This window comes from Leuciscus leuciscus (genome assembly GCF_965113295.1).
Source record: "Leuciscus leuciscus genome assembly, chromosome: 18".
Taxonomy (NCBI): Eukaryota; Metazoa; Chordata; class Actinopteri; order Cypriniformes; family Leuciscidae; genus Leuciscus; species Leuciscus leuciscus.
This window is the reverse complement of record NC_138742.1, coordinates 11,826,175-11,848,405: the sequence shown is the minus strand read 5'-3', so window position 1 is coordinate 11,848,405 and position 22,231 is coordinate 11,826,175. Positions and strand designations below refer to the sequence as shown.

The 22,231-nt window shown below is 36.4% G+C and overlaps 4 protein-coding genes across 5 annotated transcripts; 2 read left to right on the top strand and 2 right to left on the bottom strand.

Annotated features, from left to right (window-relative positions):
• The first annotated feature begins 326 nt into the window (after window positions 1–326).
• Window positions 327–4,132, top strand: LOC309480190 (uncharacterized protein). The gene is made up of 2 exons (XM_082144590.1): window positions 327–702; window positions 3,149–4,132. Exons 1-2 carry the CDS (start codon window positions 448–450, stop codon window positions 3,284–3,286), a joined length of 393 nt encoding a protein of 130 aa, XP_082000716.1. The 5' UTR covers window positions 327–447; the 3' UTR covers window positions 3,287–4,132.
• Window positions 4,133–4,331: 199 nt separating this feature from the next.
• On the top strand, window positions 4,332–9,730 carry nemp1 (nuclear envelope integral membrane protein 1). 2 transcript variants are annotated; one of them, XM_082144588.1, is made up of 10 exons: window positions 4,332–4,477; window positions 5,015–5,136; window positions 5,226–5,445; window positions 5,619–5,691; window positions 5,839–5,932; window positions 7,515–7,629; window positions 7,948–8,173; window positions 8,259–8,426; window positions 9,008–9,209; window positions 9,295–9,730. In XM_082144588.1, the coding sequence occupies exons 1-10, from the start codon at window positions 4,372–4,374 to the stop codon at window positions 9,319–9,321; spliced, it is 1,353 nt and encodes a 450-aa protein (XP_082000714.1). In that variant the 5' UTR covers window positions 4,332–4,371; the 3' UTR covers window positions 9,322–9,730. The 2 variants fall into 2 exon arrangements, with proteins under 2 accessions (XP_082000714.1, XP_082000715.1); XM_082144589.1 differs by having other exon boundaries at window positions 9,008–9,730.
• Window positions 9,731–13,922: 4,192 nt separating this feature from the next.
• ormdl2 (ORMDL sphingolipid biosynthesis regulator 2) lies at window positions 13,923–18,240 on the bottom strand. The gene is made up of 4 exons (XM_082144528.1): window positions 18,143–18,240; window positions 17,510–17,684; window positions 17,014–17,165; window positions 13,923–14,976 (listed from the first exon to the last, which is right to left on the bottom strand). The coding sequence occupies exons 2-4, from the start codon at window positions 17,681–17,683 to the stop codon at window positions 14,841–14,843; spliced, it is 462 nt and encodes a 153-aa protein (XP_082000654.1). The 5' UTR covers window position 17,684; window positions 18,143–18,240; the 3' UTR covers window positions 13,923–14,840.
• Window positions 18,241–19,423: 1,183 nt separating this feature from the next.
• Window positions 19,424–20,943, bottom strand: LOC309481296 (uncharacterized protein). The gene is made up of 4 exons (XM_082146163.1): window positions 20,703–20,943; window positions 20,477–20,575; window positions 20,044–20,193; window positions 19,424–19,829 (listed from the first exon to the last, which is right to left on the bottom strand). The coding sequence occupies exons 1-4, from the start codon at window positions 20,853–20,855 to the stop codon at window positions 19,668–19,670; spliced, it is 564 nt and encodes a 187-aa protein (XP_082002289.1). The 5' UTR covers window positions 20,856–20,943; the 3' UTR covers window positions 19,424–19,667.
• Between the last annotated feature and the right edge of the window lie 1,288 nt (window positions 20,944–22,231).

Below are 22,231 nucleotides of genomic sequence, written 5' to 3'. Positions count from 1 at the left end.
CTTGTGTACCATGATTTTTTTCATATATATATATTTATTCAAGCTTTAAAAATTGAATTTAATAAAAATAACTTTTTGAAAAAGTTTCAGGCCTATTTTGCACCTGTGGAAAGTGTCAGCATTGTCTAAAATCAATCAATCACATAATAAAGTGATTTCCATTCCACAACCAATAATTTTTTTATTGTGTAGGCCAGTGAGTTCAATAGAATGGAAATTAATTTGATTTGAATATACTTCACTGACCCCAGAGTCAGACAGTCAACAAGAGTTTGTACTCCAGTCTGTCAGACTTTCCCCCCTGTTGTGATGTTGGACTCAATCAGAGCTGGAGTCCAGCCAAACACACACAAACACTGCAGAGCTGCTCCAAGAGGATGTGCGTATGTAGGCTATAGTCCTGAGAGCTTTATCAGAGTGCACTAACAACACGCTCCTGTGAATACCATGAAGACCAAGTCTCTCTGTGCGCCTCGGCTTGGCCTCTTTGAGGACACTGGTGGCAGATACAGGCGGCAGGTCGACAGCGACTCACCGGAGCAGAGCCTCGATCAGCCGGCGGAGAAGAGGCCCAGAGATCCGCGCTTCACTTTACTGTCGGAGAGATCTCCATACCAGCCCTTGGTGGAAGATGAAAGCCAACACAAACTAAAGGAGGAAAAGAAAGCGAAAAAGAAAGAAAAGTATAAAAAATACAAAAAGGTAGGATGAATAGTTCACTTGGTAACACTTGCACAATACTGTTCAAACTTTAAGGTCGTTACTTTTTGGTTTGTTTTTGAAGGAATACGCATTTCACCAAGGTTGTGGTGCTGAATATTTTTCTGGCAACTGATGCATTTAGCAGTTTTGATGATTAGCATTTTTAAAAGAACAGCATTTATTGGAATTTCAAATACAATTTAATGAGTGCTTGCTTGATAAAAGTATTATATACCATATACCTTTATTACATAAAATATACCATTTGAGTATAATATAGCTTGTGCCTCTCCCTAAATATCATAATAGATTTATATAGAATCTAATAATAGACTGAATTGGATCTAGATCTAACATAAGACTGACTAGGATGCAACTATGCATCTAATATTACTGCTACTATAAATAAAATACTAGTACGTAATCTAGCAATGACTAGTCTTTATTTCACTACTAACTACTACTACTACTACTACTACTACTACTAACTTTTCATTAGTATTTATTCACTATTATTACTATTGGGATACAGACAATCCCAAGTAAGGCCTACTTGTTAGTTATACTTTCTAATAGTGACAAGTATTCCAATAGTACTGGTAAATTAGAAAATGTTGCCATTGTATTCTTGTGGTTCAAATAACTATTCGATTCTGATTCTGATTTTTATTAGCAGTTGTTGATGTTAATTTTCTTATTATTTATGTATTATATTTATTTATTTACTTTTTATCTTGCAAAAACTTGAGGGAACTTGGATGAAATTGTTAACAATGGTTTTTTGTCCCTGTGTTATCCTGATTTAAAATCTCACAAAATCTACCACTGAGTTTCCAAATGACCAGTGTATTGGTCATGAGTGAGAGAAGTGACATTATTCAACAGAAAATGTATTATGAGTTATTCAGTAATGGTAAAAAATGTAATATTATTTTCCATATCGGGAATTTTGATTATGAAATCATGCACAGATAAAATTCTCACTTCAGGTAATGCTTTGTATATTATAGCCACAAAAAAGATTATATTTTTTTTAAAAAGCACATGACTTTTCTAGTGAATTTGCTGACCCTGTGTCAGACAAGGTCAAAGATCAACGGGTGACCTGTCTGGCATCTTAGACTGTTTCCTTATCAGACTTAGCCAATTTAAACTGCTGAGACTGAGTAAATGGAGTATCTTTAGTAAACACGGCATCTCACTGTAATCCACTTAAAATATATATCATCCCTGTTTTTTTTTCTTCAAAGCACCTTCACCAAAGTAGCTTATAGTAGTTTGGTGCTAATGGCCAACTTTCTCAACAACATAAAGTGAAATACAGGGCTCAACAATAAGTATTTTCTGTTGTTGGGCCAGTTGGGCCAGTATTTCAGGTTCATATGTGCCCTGGCAAAGGATGAGAGACAATTTACTTATGTTTTTAACATTAGCTTACATTCCATTCACTCAGTATTCGGTATATCTTTTTTTCCCATATCGATGATTTGAAAAACAACTAGGGCTAGTACATAGTCAGTCATTTGTTATTTTGGGAGGAAGGGGTCATTCAGATCACATGCAGTGATCCATTGTCATGCAGCAAATGTTTCCTCCCACAGGATAAAGCAGTGCATCCTGTTTCTGGCCTGTTGTCACACAGAGAGACCGTCACTAATGTAAAGACGCTAAGCTACATGCTGTTTACGGTTTAAAATGATAAAGCCTAGTGTTAATCCAGCTAAATTGTCTACTTGGAATTCCAGTATTTAAACCACTCAAAGTCTTAATTCCTATAATATTCCTGCTGGCACAGGCTAAACCTCCTGGATCTGTGAGTGAAAATAGTTATTTTCAAATGAATTGGATTGCGTTTTAATCCAATTGTTAAAATGATTTTGATTTGTTGCTTGGATTTACAAAAAGGCCAAAGCATTGTGAGCACTGTTTTCCTAGCAGTCAAATTATTTTGAGTTGAAATATTTTTTTATTTGGAATTTCACAAAATAAAATCCATTGTCCTTTTTAATATTTAAAATTGTTTTTATTCATTTTAATTTAAGTAAATTATTTATCCAAAAACTAAACTTACACAATTACATACAATAAAGGGAAAAAAATACACAAACTAAAATTGGAAAATAAAAAAGTAGCCTAATCATCACAGTGAAAAAAAAAAAGGGAACCAGCTCTTTTTATATCAATTTAGGGGATTTTTTCCCTTAGGTATTGCTTTTTGTCATGCAATAATTTTAGTATTAATTCCCTTGATTATGTAATTTATTGTTCATACAATAAACACACACACATTTATAATATTATTATTATTATTATAACATTTTATATGAATTATTATATAATATATAATATGAATATATTACATGTCATTTAATAAAGACAATATATTGGTTGACTAAGTTACAAATTCACAATGTGTGTTCTTTTCAACACTCTGCTTGTCTTACAGAACGTGGGGAAGGCTCTTCGCTACAGTTGGAAATGTCTGATGCTGGGTCTGCAGAACTTCACTGTGGGATACTCCACCCCTCTTTCTGCTGCTGCCACAATTGTTCCAGATTTCCACCCGGGAGGAGCCTGGGGTTGAGAGAGTCCGTGACCAGCATTTGTACTTTACTGTCAGGACCCAAAATCTTCTCATATGAAGCACTTAATGCTGCACATCCAGATGCTGATTTAAGAAAAATGACCCTACATCTGTCCTGGACATGCAGCTCAACCTCTCATGCTGTTAATCGTTATATATATCTTCTCTTTGGATTTGTGATAAAGTGATTTTCACATTGCAATTGAGATCTACAGCTGTAAGGAAGACATATATCTTTTTATACTCTGTTTTATTTGTGTATATTGAAAGAATTTATTCAATCATTTCTGTATCAAAGTGATGAAATATTATTGTTTATAGAACAAGTAAGCAACTAACATTTTGACTGAATCTGTAATTATTTGATGTATATGTGCTTGGATCACCTGATTATTTTATTTGCAACTCACTGTATAGATGTCAAATTAACAGGTGAAAGTGATTTAAACTATTTAAAGGAACAGATAGGCATGGTCATGCTCTCTAAGGGAGTTTAATGAGCTCTGTAATTAAATGTTTTGTTTCTTTTTGTCCATTTCATGGACAGAAAAAAAGAGGATTTGCTTGACATAGAGAGGAAATTGAAAGTTCTTAGAGAGGGAAGTATGATGAGTAAGTGTTTTTAAACTGTAATTAGGGCAAGAGCTTTAAAGACAAAGGATGGGATTATGAGGAACAGACAACAGGAAAAGACAATCTGGCGCCGGAGAGAGAAGCGGCTTTGCCATCACTTGTTTAATAGGGTTAGTGAAGCTGAGTGTCTTTCATGCTTGTAACACCTAAGTTAAATGAATAGAAAGAAATGTGATAATAATAAAAAAGGTAAATAAATAAAAATTCACTGGCGCAGTTTTGTCGATTTATTTCACATCACAGCAAAAACACGCGCATATAAAAATAAATAAATCAATAAAAATATTTTAAAAGAACATTTTTGACTTTACAGTTGATAGAAACAACTTGCAGTCATGTGTGATGGTGCGCCAGAAGCGCGTGGTCACTCCAGTGCAGCGGGTGACGCTGTTCAGCACTCAAGTCTCGTTGGTAACGTCACTCCAACCATCGAAGAAACGCGAGAAGACATCATGGCGGGATTAATGAAATCCGAAAGTGGCTGTAGAATCAAAACAGTGAGATTGAAAGTTATCTTGACTACTGTGCTATTTTCATTTCATTTTTCTCAAACCTCAGGTAAGCAATAGTTAGACACGCTTTAAGATACTATATCTTGATACATATTGTTTGTAAATTATTTAGGACAATTAGGAAAGCTAAACGTGTTGTTAGCGTACTAGGTAACGTTAACGTAACGTTATATCATTTGTTGATGTAACGTTAATTAGTTCGAGCTTTGCAAACAGATGTTTTAAAAGTAACGTTAACTTTATACGATAATGTAAGTTAGTTTGTTGTCTTTTTTTAATCATTTTTGTCGCAGCCAGATATTCAAGTTAAACCCTCACTTCACGGTATATTTGAGAAACACATTTTATTCTTTATAAATAAAATGTTCTTATTTCATCGTTTCATATTTAAAAATATGTATAAAATATGTGTATGTAAAATATGATTTAAACACACACACACACACACACATACATACATACATACATACATACATACATACATATATATATATATATATATATATATATATATATATATATATATATATATATATATATATATATGATTCACAAAAGTTATTACGCTGTCATTTTCATGCAGGTTCCACCCGTCCCATCATAGAAATTAAAGATGGACAAGAAATCAAAGCACAATCTGCACAACATTTTTGTTACTATAACTCCATCATACCTGGATGGAGGGAAACATGGACTAGAATACAGGTAAAAAAGACTTTTAACTATGACTTGTCAATGTGATCTGTAATGTTTGCATCAAAATTGAGAGCCCCTGCCCGTTATTTGATTGACAGGTGAGAGTGTGGAGCACTACAAAGCTGAAAGTGACGGTGGTTAATGATGAGCAGGACCTGCAGGAGCTTGAGCATTTCAGCATCTGGAAACTTGTGCAGTATTTTGTTCACGAACAGACCAATGAAACCACCGTGAGCATCAGTCTCTTTAGCAACAAGACCTGTTTCAGAGTGGACCCTTCAGACTCCCGTACATTATATACAGTACAACCTAGCCGACGTGAGTTGAAAAGGACTTGCATTAATGTATTAGAACGGCAAAAGTCCACATGGATAGGGAAACGTATTCCTATTGGTCCTGCAGATTATATTGCTTAAATGAAATCTTCATGCTCTCAAATAATCGGGGTTGTGTTATTGATTTGGAGATTGATATTGTTTCTCCTCCTGTAGATTTTGACATCTACCTGTTTTTGGTTTTTCTGGCTGGAGTGTTGCTGTTCTTTTTTGCAGACATTCTCAGCAGGTACTAAACTGACATTAATATAATTCAAAATGAAAATATTCTCTTTAGCCAGTTCTCCTTTTCCTGTATAGAGGCACAATTTAGGTTGTTACTTAGACATATTGTGTTTATAAGTCTCTGCTCACACCCGTTTCATCTGTCTTATAGGAGTCAAGTGTTCTACTACTCTGCTGGCATGAGCACAGGCATGATCGCGTCCCTCATCATCGTCATCTTCATCATCAGCCGTTTTTTACCCAAGGTAGGATTCCTCACATTCAATAAGCATCAGTACTAAACATCCTTCTCTCTACCGTCGAACACCTTGGTTGGCTTTGTGTGTAATCTTATTAAAGGGAAAGGGAACATTTTTAATTCCGTCATTTACTCACCCTCAAGTTATTCCTAAATGATTTCTTCTGCTGAACACAAAATAATTTTGTGTTCATTTTGGAGAATATGGGTAACCAAGCAGTTGATGACTTATGGAAAAAAAAGTACTATGGAAGTCAATGGGGTCCATCAACTGTTTGGTTACTGGCATTCTTCGAAATATAATCTTTTGTGTTTAGCAAGAAAGAAATTCACACTGGTTTGGAACAACTTGAGGTTGAGTAAATTATGACAGACCCTTATGGAGATTAAATGAAGACCCTTATGCTGCGTTCACACCGGACGCGAATAGTGCGTCAAATTCGCGTCTACCGCGTCTAGTTTGACGCTTGACCACATGTGTACATTCGCGTGTCAAGAGCGAGATTGACGCGCGTAAAAACAAAAGTTTGAAGCGACATTTACGCGCGTCAGAGGCGAAAGTTTAGAAACCCGTTGGCGGCCATCTTTTTTAGATGTTTATCGAGCATTAGCATTAGCATTAATCGAGAGAGTCACCGCTCGTATATGCTCTGGAGAGCAGAAACAGCTGCGTAGGGGACATCGTCGCTGTACTCGGGTCCACCAGACTCTCCGGAGGGTTTCAGGAGTTTCACAATTTTGTCCAGGACCTAGGTTTGGTGGACCTAACGGTGAGGACGCTGACGAGGACAGCGTAGGCCGTATAAGGCCTCGGCCTCGAGTGGTCGCTGCCTGACGAGCCCGCGCTCTACAGCCCGGCGCGAGGTTCACCCTCGCCCGCACCCACCTAATCTGTCATTTATTTTTGTTTTGATAATAAATGGAGCCAGCCTCCAAAAGTGAAACCTGTCCTGTGATTTTTTTTTTAGTTTGTATACACTAAATTGTATTTGTTGTCTTCACATTACATTAATAATGTTTCATATAGATATGGAATAAATTGCATTCAATACAAAATGAGTATCTCTCATATATTGAAATCGAGTTTTTATGTGAAAGATGTGCTTTGTTGTGCATTTTAGTCATATTACAAAATAATTTATTGAGGCCAAACATAAAATAACATTATAAACTGTCACTTCACCACGTGACAGCAGCAAGCAGCTGAAGCAGGCTCCTGATTGGTTAACGCGGCGCGAATTGACGCAGAAGTTCAGATTTTTCAACTCGGGCGGCAGACGCGAATTCGCGTCAAACACGAGAATGCACAAAAAGCACTACATAAAACATTCGCGCGTAACGCGCTTAACGCGCCAGACGCTCAATTCGCGCCATTCGCGCGAACTTGACGCGCGAATGAGGCGTATTCGCGTCTACCGCGCCGCGCTCTACGCCTCATTCGCGCCGCAGGAATTTTTTACGCGCGTAACGCGTCTTTGCATTGACTTAACATTGAAATCCCTCGCGCCTGACGCGCTATTCGCGTCCGGTGTGAACGCACCATTATGGTCTTCATTACCTTTCAACATGTTTGTTTCCTTGGCCTGTAGAAAAGCCCATTCTATGTGCTGGTGATGGGCGGATGGTCCTTTTCTCTCTACATCATCCAGCTGGTGTTTAGGAATCTCCAAATAATTCTTAAAGATCACTGGCATCTGGCTATCGGTAAGAGAGCCCCTTGAAAACGTGTTAATGTGCATAAAGTCCAACATAGAACATATACAATTTTTGTAATATGATATATTCATTGAGAAATAATGGCTGTAGATAAGACTTTTATACACCAGATTTGACTGGATTGTGAAAAGTGAGCTACTGTTTATTTTTTATTAAATAAATAATCATTATATTTGTATGTATTATTTGATTTGATTGAAATATTATGAAACGAACTTTATTTTGCAAATACTTGATTCATAAATTTGTATACTAGTCTTTAAAGTATATGGAGTGCTGACTGTTCTTTGTTTTATATATATTTAGGTTATGTCATTGTGGTCGGGTTCATCAGTTTTGCAGTCTGTTACCGCTATGGGCCTCTGGCGGAGGAGCGAAGTATCAACATCCTGTCCTGGACGCTGCAGATATTCGGCCTTCTGCTGGTGTACGCTGGGATTCAGGTCCAGCAAGTGGCTCTGGCCATCATGATAGCTGCGTTCTGCTCAAAGAACCTGGAGTACCCTTTTACCAAGGCCTTCATGCTTTATCAGTGAGCATATAACTTTAATAAAAGTTGTTCAAATACATTTTGAGCAATGTAGTTATTGTCTTCTTGCTGAATGAATGCTCTGAAGGAAGCTGAAGCCTAAGAAACTCGAGCCACGGCGTCTGCTGACGGAAGAGGAGTATCAGAGACAGTCGGAGTTGGAGACTCAGAAAGCTCTGGAGGAACTTAGGAAATACTGCAACAGTCCTGAGTTCAACACCTGGAAGACGGTCTCTAGGATCCAGTCTCCTAAGAGGTATGAGAAAATATTTAGAGAAACAAGTGTTAAAGCTACGCTATGTAACTTTTTGGCCCTCTAGTGGTTAAAAAGATGCACGCATCTTGTAAAAGGGAGAACACAAAAGTTCTCTAGCAAATGTGAATTTTCCCTCCCATCTTAAAAATGTTTTCCCATCGCTTTCAGGGATCCAAAATCCTATTATACATATACATAGTTCAGGCGTGAAACTGTGCTGATTGGCTCTTGCAACGCTGTGTCATCAGCCAGTCAGAAGTACTTCCTAATCCACATTAACCAGAAACTTCTGTATTTCCCTCCTCCTCCCTCCTTTACCACCTGTAAAAATCTGATAATGGGTTTCTACCATTTTCATAGCAGATCTCGTCCGCCAAAATCAAGCTTATGTTTCTTCCATGCCAATAAATGCTGGTTAAAATAATTCACTCAGAGAGTATTTAACACAGGGGTTTGAAACGGTAATGATTAATGACTTCAGAATATTGAAGGATAATGCTTAAGACCAAAAATGTTTATATAAAGAAAGAAAAATGTCCATTTTAATGTCATGTTGTCTAAAAAACCACACTTGCACTCAGGTTTGCAGACTTCATCGAAGGCTCTCCACATCTGCTGTCCAATGAGGTGTCAGTTCACACACAGGAGTACGGGTTGGGCGGATCCTTCTTCGAAGATGAGCTGTTCTCCACTGATGAGGAAGAACAGGAGGAGGAGGAGGGGTGGGAAACAGACGACGGTGTGAAGCCAGAGGCGCTATCTCCACGACTGAACAACACACGGGTGAAATGACCGATGAACAGTGTTGGAAAGTATTTAAATGTTTTAATCTGATCTGAGATCTGTAGCATTTACTGTATTTCTGTAGGTATCTGTTGGAGGTTTTCACTCCTGACTGCAAACACATGACTTCAGTCTCTGATGCATTCGTAACGGGTGATTAATGGTGAAAATGCCCTGGATGTTGTTTTCGTGGCTCGTGAGAAAGGCCAACAGTGATTTTCTTAAAAAGGATGTTTATTTGTCTTAAATCTTTGAGTTTAATTTCCGCAGAGATGTCCCGTGTGAGGAGGGAACTGTGAACACTGTGTTGTTACATGGACTCTATTTTATGATTTGTTTTGTTTTTAAGTTTATACTAAGGCCCAGGCACATGTGTATATCAATAAAAAAAGCAATACTAAAACAGCTGAACAGAAGAGGCACAAATGTTATACAGCTTTTTGTGGACATTGATTGGAGCTGTAAGTCTGTTCAAGGTCAAAGGATTATTTTTTTATGAAAAATAAAAACATAAAAATACATAGTCTTATTGCTTTACTTTGTAAACTAATAAATATGGTCAAATCTCACCGATATCAGAATTGTTGGTGGCGCTTTATTTTAAGGTGACGTAGTTGCACGTTATAACGTACTATAGTAATAACAGTATATTATGCATAATTACAAGTAACTCTATACTAAGTGCATTTAGTTAATTAATTTTACTCAGTGCTTACTAGAGTTAGTACAATGTAAATATGACACCTTAAAATACTGTAAGTCTTTGTTGTGACCACTTGGTGGCAGCATAAAACCAATAGAGCAGTGGTTCAAATCCCTGGTCACATTTGTATCTGCTCATTTTGTGTCTCCCTAATCAAACACACCTGATTCAACTCATCAGACTTCAAGACCTGTAGAGAGACATCCAAAATGTGTACAGTTGGAGGTAATCCAGGACCAGAGTTGGGAACCACTGGCTTTACATGGCAACATAGAGCTGTTCATCAGGTGTTTGGGTTGCTTGCACAGGTATCTCCATACACTTTTTAGAGCAAGGAAATCTAGCAGATGGATAGATGTAAAACAGATTTTATTTGAGCTAATGGATGTCACTGCTCCACTGCTCTACATGTTTCCTTAAATTTCTTAAAGGACAAGAAACTTTTAACATCACTTTTCGATTGCTTATCACTGCTATCGTCTGCAGATGTGGCCAAAAAAATATTCCCACCTTTGTATTTTTCTCTAATAATTTAACATGGTTAAAATTCAGCACCATTATTTTGTGCTTTTTAAACCAAAGAACCTAATATATTTTGGAACATACACTACCGTTCAACAGTTTGGGGTCAGTAAGATTTTTTTTAATGTTTTTAAAAGAAGTATCTTCTGCTCACCAAGGCTGCATTTATTTAATAAAAAACAATAAAAAAAAAAAACAGTAATATTGTGAAATATTATGACAATTTAAAATGACTGTTTTCTATTTTAATATATTTTAAACTGTAATTTATTCCTGTGATCAAAGCTGAATTTTCAGCATCATTACTCCAGTCTTCAGTGTCACATGATCCTTCAGAAATCATTCTAATATGATGATTTGATGCTCAAGAAACATTCATTATTATTATCAATGTTGAAAACAGTTGTGTACAAATTTTCTTCAAAATTCTTTGATGAATAGAAAGTTCAAAAGAACAGCATTTATTTAAAATAGAATATTTTCTAACATAATACATAAAACATATAACTTTTGATCAGTTTAACTTATCCTTGATGAATAAAAGTATTGATTTATTTTATTTATTTCCCCCAAAAATAAAATTTAAATTCTTACTGACCCCAAACTTTTGAACGGTAGTGTTTAATGTTACAAAAGCTTCAGATTTCAGATAAATGCTGTTCTTTTGAACTTTCTATTCATCATAGCATCATGAAATAAAAATGTAAATAACAGTTTTCAACATTGATAATAATCATAAATGTTTCTTGAGCATCAAATGCATCTTGCCGACAAAATGAATGGAGATTATTTCAGAATTCTAGGGTTTTCACAGGATATACTAAACCGAAAGAGGCCATTTAAATTATTTTTTTTTTTTTATCAAAAAAAAAAATCCAATATGACCGCAGACGACATCCAATTCCAGGCTATCAGGAGATGATGTCACTTCTCCATGGCCCCCACACCCCCGTAAGCGTGTAACAGGAACACATATCTCCTAATTTGGACCTGGTGTGCCACTTCTCTCCTGTCACCTATAACAGCACAAAGGCAACCAAGAGAAAAAGAAGAAAACAAAACACAGTAACAATCAGCAGCAGGTGCTTTTTTATACTCAATCTCTTGAACATCACTGTCCTGTCGAGCCCTTAGAGAGACAATGAGATGGGAGAAAAGTATTTGGTCACCCTTTATATTGGGTGTCTTTAACTAGTACTTACATTAAAAAATTGTTTGGTACAGCGTACTTATTGTGTTTATGTTGTATTGTAAAACGCTTCTGCTGCTATTGAGTTGGGTTATGGTTAGGGACAGGTTTTGTAGTATGGTTAGGTTTAAGGGTGAGTTAAGGCATGGGGTTTTCAAACGGGGTCCGGGGGCCACAAGGGAGTGACGGGGTCTGTGGAAATATCTAGAGAAAAAAAAAAAAAAAAAAAGATTAAGAAATAATAATTAAATCAATACATTTGTAAATTCTAGGGGTTTTAAATAATGTATAAATAAGTAAATCAATAAATTAGATTAAAATAAATAAAACATGATTTAAATATTATATATTATTAAAAAAAAATTCAATATTAGTTATTCATCTCTTAAATATATTGAATAAAATTAAATAACCAAACAAATAAATACTACATTTAACAGTATAGTGAGTATAAGAAAATATATAATAAAGTTACATTTTTAGAAATTAATTGATTTATAATATGAATTTTTCAGTGTATAAATTGGGTGTTTATAAAAGATTGATGCCTTTTAAATTTTAGGAAGTCCCTCACAGGAGGATAATCATATTGATTGAAAACGTTATGTAATATAAATACTTAATATAAAGTGGGACCAGATGTTTTAATGCTTTTGCAAATAAATGTTTTGAACGAAATATAATTTTCCTCCCATCTCATTGCTTGTCACTTCAGGGGCTTCATAAACACATATTGCACGTGTTCAACAGTTTTCTCTGCAACAAACAAACCTCTTAAAACATAATGTCCAGCAAAATAATTTCCCCTTTTATTTCAGCCAACTCATTTTCACTTTTCTTCTGTCTTGTTTTTATTATTGCTGACTCACTTCTACATTCCCTATCACTCCTCCAGTAAATGATAAAGTCACTCCACAGCACCAGTCAGCAGTCTGCTGTTTTACCACTGTTTTACGGCTGATCACCTCTGGGTCTTCTTTATACAAATGCTGTGGTTTGGCTGACCTTCATCGATCAGTGCAGGCCTTTCTTATAACAGGCTTTAGAACAGGAACACGAAGAAAGCAGAATTGAGGGGGGAACAGCAGAAGCATTGTCTCCTCAGTCACAGGCAGCACCTCACAGGAATCCCGCCTCAGCTTTTGGTTTTGAATCCCACCGACTTAGAACAGGCAAAATCTAAAGCTGAAGGCAAGAGATATTGACCGCAAACACATGACTTCAGTGCCACAAGAACCCGTCCTTGTTCTTCCTCTGCAGGTCATGCAAATGCTGTTTGCATTCCAGCGGTGACATCATCAGCGGTGGTCCCCGTCACCCGTGTCGCGTGTCACCAGCACAGGATTCCTCAGTATTCTAGTGCACTGAGCCAGAAGCCGATTTGCATGTGCTGTCGCGGTAAACAGACACAACGTGTTACCCTACGCTAGGCAAATCGGTGGTACAGGTGGGCCGAGGATACTATTCCCCTCCTACTACCTTTTCCTTGAAATGCAGTATCTTAGCGTCTGGGAGACACCTGAGCATGTAGGTGGGGATTCCCGCATTACTATCGGCTCATCGCAGTCGCTGGGCTTGCCCCGTGCGCCTGTAGGTGTGTGACATGTAAAACTCACGGATTTCCCCCGCTAAACCTTCACAACTTATCCAAATGCACAGATCCACAGTGTTGAACTTGTCGAGCTTCCTCGTGACTGATGCGCGCACCTTTTCCCTGTTCACCTGTGTGGTTTGTTGTTATCCAACAGGTCAGAAGAGAGGATTCCCACGTTAATCTGCATGTGGTTAGATTGATCCTATAGTATTACGATTGCTTCCTCGCAATAATGATGCAACTTCACGCCGTTCTGTCTGAGCATCAGACTTTAATGTTGTGCTCATTACATGCTTATCATATGTTGAATACACAACGGTGGCTAAGCAGTGAGGGCCATACTGCCACAAATGCAACTGTAAATGTTGTTTCCTTGAGTATAGATCGATGGTTGTGGCTGGTTGACCTGCATATCATACTTCATTAGCCCCCTGAGACTTTATATAGTAGTCCATAAATGATTTTATGACTGATAAGTTATCTTGTGCAAGTCATTTTAATTATACCAGTGCAACAAAATGACTGTCATGAACTCCATAAGCTTGTGTGAAACCTATTGATCATGTTCTCCAGCATGACTTGAAAATGATCCAAAATGCATATGGCAGCATCTGACCATTTGTACACATTTAGGAAAATGTAAAAAATGTAATATAATTTCTTCTTCATTTTACATTTTTTATTGTTTTTTGTTGTAAATTGTAAAAAAAAAAAAAAAAACTAAACCTTTCAGATTATTTCCAGCTTTAAATTAGAATTTGAATCCTTTATTTTCAATGTGGTCTCAGACTTTTGTTCCCCAATCTGCATACTTTCACTTTCGTATTGTGAACAAACATGATCCATGCAGACATGTATATGTTAAATATGATAATAATGTGTGTTTACCTTGGCATTTACTTCAAATTGGAATGTTTCATGAAATGATGAAATAAATAAATACAGAAAATCGAATATAACCAGTGCTCAGCAAAAAAAAAAGAAAAAAAAAAGCAATGAACTTTAAGTAAAACACTTCAAGGGAAACCAGTTTTTGCACAATCACACATTATCACAGATCTTTGTTTTGCATTTTTGGTGAAAATGAAATGATAAATGCAGCAACACAGTTCAGATTAAACTCAAAACAGATGTGTTTTCCTATTGATTCTAACATATCTTAATAACTGTAGTTACCCACGTTATATACTAGAACACTGACAAAAAACAATCTGAATATTATAATTCAGCACTATCATGTTTTGACTCCACAGTGGCAGAGCTTGTTGTGGGATTATGCAAAGGGATCCTTAACACAAGTAATATCAGCGGATGATAATTGGCACATTGTCTGTTGCAATGTAGTCAAAACGTCCTTAAACTTGATAAATCTAGAAAGTATTTTGATGAAAAGAAATTACAGACATAAGATTGGATTAAAAAAAACACACACCAAGATTGAGTAAACCTGAGCATGGAAGGCCTTCTTGTTTTTTAAATAATGTACTTGAGTCCAGTGCAGTTTTGTTTCCTTAAGTCCCTACGGCTTTGGACCAAGGAAGCATCATGTGGAGAATAAAGGAACTTCAGTCATCTCATCTCCATGACGCTACGTCCCCTCCATGAGTGGGCTGCAGTGTCATATCAGTATTTATTTATACCAAATAGACGAACTCCGTGAAACTGAGGCAACTTTGGAAGGAGGACGCTTAGTAGCGAGCCTGTGTTGACTAGGAAATGGGTGGTATCATATTTAGTGTAGAAGCTGGCCAAGATGTACCTATGAAAACAAAACAACAATTATTGTAAATATGATAATTAAATTGAACGATTATACTGTTAAAAATGTTATATAATTGAGAATGTAATAACATCATAAAAACGGAATTTCTTAATACATATAAAATGTTTTTATGTTGTATGTTTAACATTTATGTTTTATATATATCTGACTTGCTCCTCCAAAACACACTGAAGTGGCAATAGGGTAATAGGCAATTGGTTCAGGGTACAATATTTGAACCAATAGGTGCACATGAATGGTTCGGTAGTCCCTGGCAGTGAAGCACAGTAGGGAATGCCATGATATTGCAGCCCAAACCATCACTGATCCACCCTGTAACTCACGGATGTGGGAAAGACAGTGAAGGTGGACCCATCAGAGAGCAATACATGTTTCACATGGTCCACAGCCCAAGATTTACACTGTTGGCGCTAATGAAACCTACATTTGGCATTGGCACGAGTGACCAAAGGTTTGACTATTGCAGCCAATGAATATTAACTCAGTGGAGTTCCCGACAAAAGGGAAACAGGTGGAAACAGGTGAGTCGAGGTGTGCATTAAATTCTGCTGTGAGTTCGGTAGATGGGGTTTTATGTTTTTTGGATACGGGTTAGTACCCGGACATCCCTTTCAGACAGCTTCCTATTGCGTCAAAAGTTACTCCTGTTGGATGTGGTTTGTGGATGCCATAGCTCTCGATACACCACAAAGACTTGTTGTCCTGGTCACTGATATGTCTCCTATTATGTTGTGAGGATTGCAGTGGTTTATGTTCAGCTGTGCTATTGCTCTGCTAATTCAACCTTCACACTCTGCTCTACCAGGCATATATAGGTGTGAAACCTCCAATACTATATTGGCCAGTGTTTTAGTTTAATTGTCCAACTCCTGTATATACACTGCCTGGAGTCGCAAAACTGTAGAACTCATGGCTGTGTTTCATAGTGAAAGTAAGAGTATTTCCACATGCACAATGTGAAGGGTGCATTTCCACATGCACAGAGTGATGGGCGCATCAGGGTAAGAAGAGAGGCGCAGCAATCCAACTCTCCCATCATCAATACAAATCTTGGCGAGAAATTAATGCAACTCTGGACAGAAATAAATGATATGGCTTAAGCTTATCGAAACGATACAATGGCGAATGCATCCCGTAATCAAAGCAAAAGGTGGCCTGACGAAATATTAAGAGTCTGTGACCTTTTTTTGGCCAGGCAGTGCATGTGTGTGTGTGTATACATTACAGGTCAAAAGTTTGGAAACATAACTATTTTTAATATTTTTAAAAGAAGTCTCTTATGCTCATCAAGCCTGTATTTATTTGATCAAAAATACAGAAAACAAACAGTAATATTGTGAAATATTAATGCAATTTAAAATAATGCTTTTCTATTTTAATATACTTTAAAATATAATATATGATGCAAAGCTGAATTTTCATTAGCCATTACACCAGTCTTCAGCGTCTTCAGAAATAGTTCTAATATGCTGATTTAAAAAAAAAGAACAAAGTATTTTGTAACAATATACACTACCGTTCAAAAGTTTCCTGAAAAAACGAAACCTGAAAGCGAATGAATCCTGTATATATCACAGGTTCCAAAAAACTATTAAGCAACACAACTGTTCACAACATTGATAATAAATCAGCATATTAGAGTGATTTCTGAAGGATCATGTGACACTGAAGACTGGAGTAATGGCTGATAAATTCAGCTTTGCACCAAAGAAATAAATTATATTTTCAAAGTATATTAAAATAGAAAGTCATTATTTTAAATCATAATAATATTTCACAATATAAAAAAAAATTCTGTATTTTTGATCAAATAAATCCAGGTTTGATGAGCATAAGATAATTCTTATTAAACTTTGACCAGTACTGTATATACACACGGATGGATGGATGGATGGATGGATGGATGGATGGATGGATGGATGGATGGATGGATGGACGGATGATATGATTGCCAGTGTATATTCACCCATTTCTGTTTCGGTCAGTATTAAGAGAATTATGAATATCACTCACAGTACAATGGGTGAGATGGTAAGGAACTTCCTTGATGCTGTGAACTGGATGCCATAGTCCATCTGTTCCCAGTGAGTAAGCAAACGTGCTTTCCCTTGGTCTGGCGTCTCAAACGGTGTGCCTTTGACGGTGTGCAAAAACAGATACATCACCTAAATGGGAGAGAATTGCGTTAACAACAGACCACTAAACTTAGAATACAACTTCTACATATTTTCCATGACGTGGCTTTATTAATTCTACTAATTAAGTGATTTTTAAATGCTCACCAAGGCTGCATTTATTTGATCAAAATTACAGTACAAACTGTAATATTGTGAAATTCTGAAGGATAATGTGATACTGAAGACCATGGGAAAAAATTACATTTTAAAATATATATTTTTAATTGTAATAATATTTCACACTATTAGTGTTCTTATTTTGCATCAAGCAAATGCAGCCTCGGGAGAGCATAAGAGACTTTATTTCAAAATCTTGATTATTTCAAACAGACCAGGTTGTGTATGACATTGGTGAGCGTCCACACCACAGGCACACTGAGGAAAGGGATGCTGAGTAAGACTACATGCAGGGCAGTGGTGAGCAGCAGGTAGGCCAGCCAGATCCCCCGGCTGTTCATCACCCGTGTGTTTGGGTTCACCTCGCTGTGAGCAACGCCCACATTCATCCTGCAGTAAAACAACAGCAGTGATATGCTTCACTCAAACACCCAAAGCCATTAAAAAAACAAATAAGGATGCCCTTTAACAGGGTACACACTCTTTACAATGAATCACATGCGTTATCACGAAGACATTACAATAACTTCCCCGACGACAACCTGTTTGCGGTTTATTTAGGTGTGTATACCACGGACCGAGACTAGTGTGTACTTTGCGGGGTCTTAATGCGTAGTATGTACAACATCCATGATGATTTAACATCTGAACACTGTTAGCTATCCAGCTAATGGATTCAATAGTAGTACAATCGCTGCTGCTGATAAAAGCTGAAGAAAACCCGCCATGAAATATAGTGAGGTTTGAAGTTAAATTAAGCAAGCAATGAACACAGCACAAAATACAAGTTAAAGTACGTTAAAGTTTTGTAAATAAAGAGCTAATGTTGTCACATGAGAGCCACCCACCTTGCGAAGTAACCAGGAAATAGAGCGTCTGCGGCTAGGTTTCAAAACCTAGCGAGCTGCCTACGTAGACAGCATCCCACGCGCGTGTAGGGTGTAGGGCAGTGCGTGTGTGCGATGACTAGGTAAGCAGCGCACTGGGTGTTGAAACACAGCCTCTCTCCGCCCTCTGACATACTGTCTCATTGACAATGGGTATTTTATTTTATTTTATGTATGTATGTATGTATGTATTTCTTAAACTTCTGTTACCAGTGTTTCTTTTTTTGTTTGTTTAATTTCTCTCAGCCAGCTTGTTGGGAATGTGTAATTAATTATTTTATTTTAAGTTATTAGGGCCCGTGCACCCTATTGGAATTGCTCTGTCTATTCTTTATTCTTTTCTATAAATTAATTGAAATAACATTGTAATAATCTAATTAAAAATCTACATTATAGCTTATATTGCTTTATTTGTATAGCTTGTATGTTTTATTAAGTTTCAACAAGTACTGCTATTGTTGTTGTAGGTACATATAGGCTGTATTAAAAATATTTCATGAGAAGTTATCAGAGATATCTAGAGGTTAAGGTTCTCTGGTATTGGCAATAATCCTACTTCCTCTTCATATATACCCTGACCACAGGAAAATTTCGCACGTTTGCCATAATAATAAGAGTGACCGTATAGTTAAATATTTTAGAAGTGTAGTGTCAGAAAATGTCTGATGATGATGCTTGCACTCTATTATATTTGTAATTATTATTTTGCTGTAGACTACTATTTCTTTATTGTTTTTGCCTCTTGTGTCTTTCCTGTCAAAAAAAACAACAAACTGTATTATCTGGAAAAAGTCAATAACGTGTCCTCTGTCTTTGCTTGTCTTGTGTGTTTGTTGGTAAACCAAGTTCCCTTTTGTAACTATGACATCATCCTTATGGGACAATACACGCATTCCTGAGAGAGCTGAGTGGTGTCAGCATCTGAGTTTGGGACATATTTTGCAGGAAGCTTCATGCCACCATAAAGAGTAGCATGAATGTTTATGGAAATCACATCTTCCCTCTCCATTTACAGAGAGCTGTTGACTTCAGACTGGGAAATTTGACAGCATTAACTCTGTCATTTCCTTGTTGATTAGAGTTCTAGTACTAGTAAAAGTAATTAGCTTACATGTTAGTTCTTCAATGAATTTCTTTGTTCCCTTAAAGAACAATACGCAACAATGAAGACAACTTATGAATACAGAGTTCTGAAATACTTGTTCATATATTTATTAGATATAAATGACACACCTTCTTGGAAGTTACATAAAATCATCGTACAATAAATACAGAAATAAATAAGAACACAATAAATAGTTCTATAAATATATCAAATCATGTCACACATGAATTCTTAATGTTAATGCAACTTTGAGTTGTTATTAAATCTGTATTGTTATAACACAGGAGAACCTTTGTAGAAGCAGCAAAAGCTGTTTGAACATTTTGACCAACATGATCACTACTAACATGTAGGTTATACCTCTCTTTCTTTCCTCTCAATCTAACACTGTTTCATCTCAACCATAGGAGCTACTGGGGATGCCAGAAAAGAGAAGACGCGTGCAGATATGATAGAGAAGGAGTAGATCCTTTCCACACTGTCCCGGCACAGAGTGTTGTCGTACCAGTCTACCGCAGTCAAAGGAGCATCAACCACTGGTTCCTGGTCATCAAACAAGACAATAATGAAATTAAAAGGGTTTACTAGAGCAGTTGATAAAGCAACACATTTACATATGAAACTTTCCAGGAGGATAACAGATAAGGATGTGGGAATAACTTTTTGCCTCTTGTTCTATGAAACGTGGCAGGTGTGCGATACATCAGAAGGAAGTACATGAAACACTAGCAAAGATTTTGAATAAAAACACACATACCTCAAGCACCCGCAGAATCTCTCTGGTGACATCAGAGATGTTGTTGGCCTGCTCTCTCCATCCACTGCAAGCTAAATTCTTAAACACACCGTCCTTGTGAAAAATTCTGGTGTAGTTTTTCAGAGCCATAATAATTCGAGATTGACAAGTCTGAAAAGCAACAGACAGATTACAACATTTGATAAGCACACTCTCAGAACAAATTATACAAAAGCGGTACCCTTTAAAAAGGTTCCATGTACCATTTAGGTACTAATATGTACACATTTGGTACCAATATGTACCTTTAAGGCACTTTTTAGGTACAAATGTGTGCTTTTTGAAAGAGTACTGCCCCAGTGACAACTTTTGTAAAAAAAATTCTGAGTGCTACAACATGTGGAATCATTAATAGACCAATAAGAATGCATCTATATATAAATTATCCTGTTACCTCTTTGTTGTTTTGAAGGCTCCATGGATCACATGTGTCAGTTGGTCCTATAGACACTGGAGCGTCATCAATGATACTTGCAATTTTAGGAGACTCAACCTGCACAGAGCATACAATTGCTTTATTATAATCAACAACATAAGAAGGGTGTCTGAAACACTAAAGACTGAATTTAGAAATTAAGAAAAATGTAAAATATATGTATTCTTAAAGTAGGCATTCGTACCTTGTTGTATAAATTTCTCGCCATCTCAATGAGTTTGACAAACAGCTCTTTACACTCCTTGTATTGCACCTCACCAGCTGCGCGGACCGGGGCACCATTGGCTGAAAACGCCGATACCACAAAGCAAACTACAAACAATAATGTTGTATCCATAGTGGCAGAATGTCTTGTGCAGTCCTGTTAGAGTTATCCTAGAATTATCCTTCTGACACACGAGCTTTATATGTTTTGAGATAGCTGGTGAGTCACCAGGAGTTTCCCCGCGATCTGACAGGTATAGAGAGATTTAATTAAGTGCCTTTCAGGTTTCGCTTTCATTAAAAATATTGTTCCTCAAACACTATCCAAGATGCTCAACAAAATCGAGAAAACTTATTATTATTATTAAAATTTTATAAGTTATTAAAATAATAACTTAATAGCCCGATTTCATTACAGTGGAAGGCCAAAAAAAGAAAAGAAAAGAAATCCTGCTTGTGAATCGTATAATGACATAATTATGAGATTAAAAAAATCGAAATTTTGACATATCGAGTCATAATTATGACATTCTTAGTTATAATTCTGAGATTAAAAAGTATGACATAAAAATGTAGGCTATGGCATACGTAGTCATAATTGCCTACTAAATTTCAAAGAAAATAAATACAAATAAAATAAAATGATACATCCAACCAAGTTAAATTATGACATTCTATGACTTTGAATGTCATAATTTCGACTTTTTATGTCATAATTACGATTTACCAAAGCATGACTGTGATGGAATAAAATATGAAATGAGAGGGGGAAATGGAATTCAATGCTTTTGCGTTCTCTCAATTTATTTATTGATTATTGATTTCTTTTTTGCAGTTTTCTCACAACTTTTGCAATCCCTCGCAAAATATATGACTTCTCCAACAAAAACTTTGCGTTTCCCAAGAAACGTTGCGTTAGTTACCAAAGACTATTTTTATTTATTTATTTTCCTAGCGAATAAAAAGTGGGGATACATTTTGCGAGCGAAGGAAAAGTTTCTTGAAGAACACAAAACATGTGTGAGGTTGCCTAATAGGCTACGAAAGCATTGCAAAATATTTTTTTCTCCCATCTCATTCCTCAGTACCATGATAGTAATTTCTAGCGAGAAATGACATAAAAAGTGGAAAAGGTTAGTAAAAATGTACATTTACACATAAACTGACCACCTCCAACAACAACTTTCAGATGCCATCTTTATTTTATAGCTTAACTGTAACAGAATGTGGTATCAAAGGCAGTGAAGGATACATCTATGCTGCCTTCAAAAATTGATCAGATGAAGGTATCTCATGAGACAGGCAGTGAAGCTAACATTGGATTCGGACGTGCATTGATGCTTTACTACCAGAAGCAATTTAAGGCTTCAGATGCAGCCATACACAGACAGTCCAGTTTGCACTTGGTGTAAGCTTCCACATTGGATTTACATCCAGGAATTATGTATAATTTAGTACTTTGATTAATTTATATATATAACTATATATTCAAATGAAATGTAAAAACTC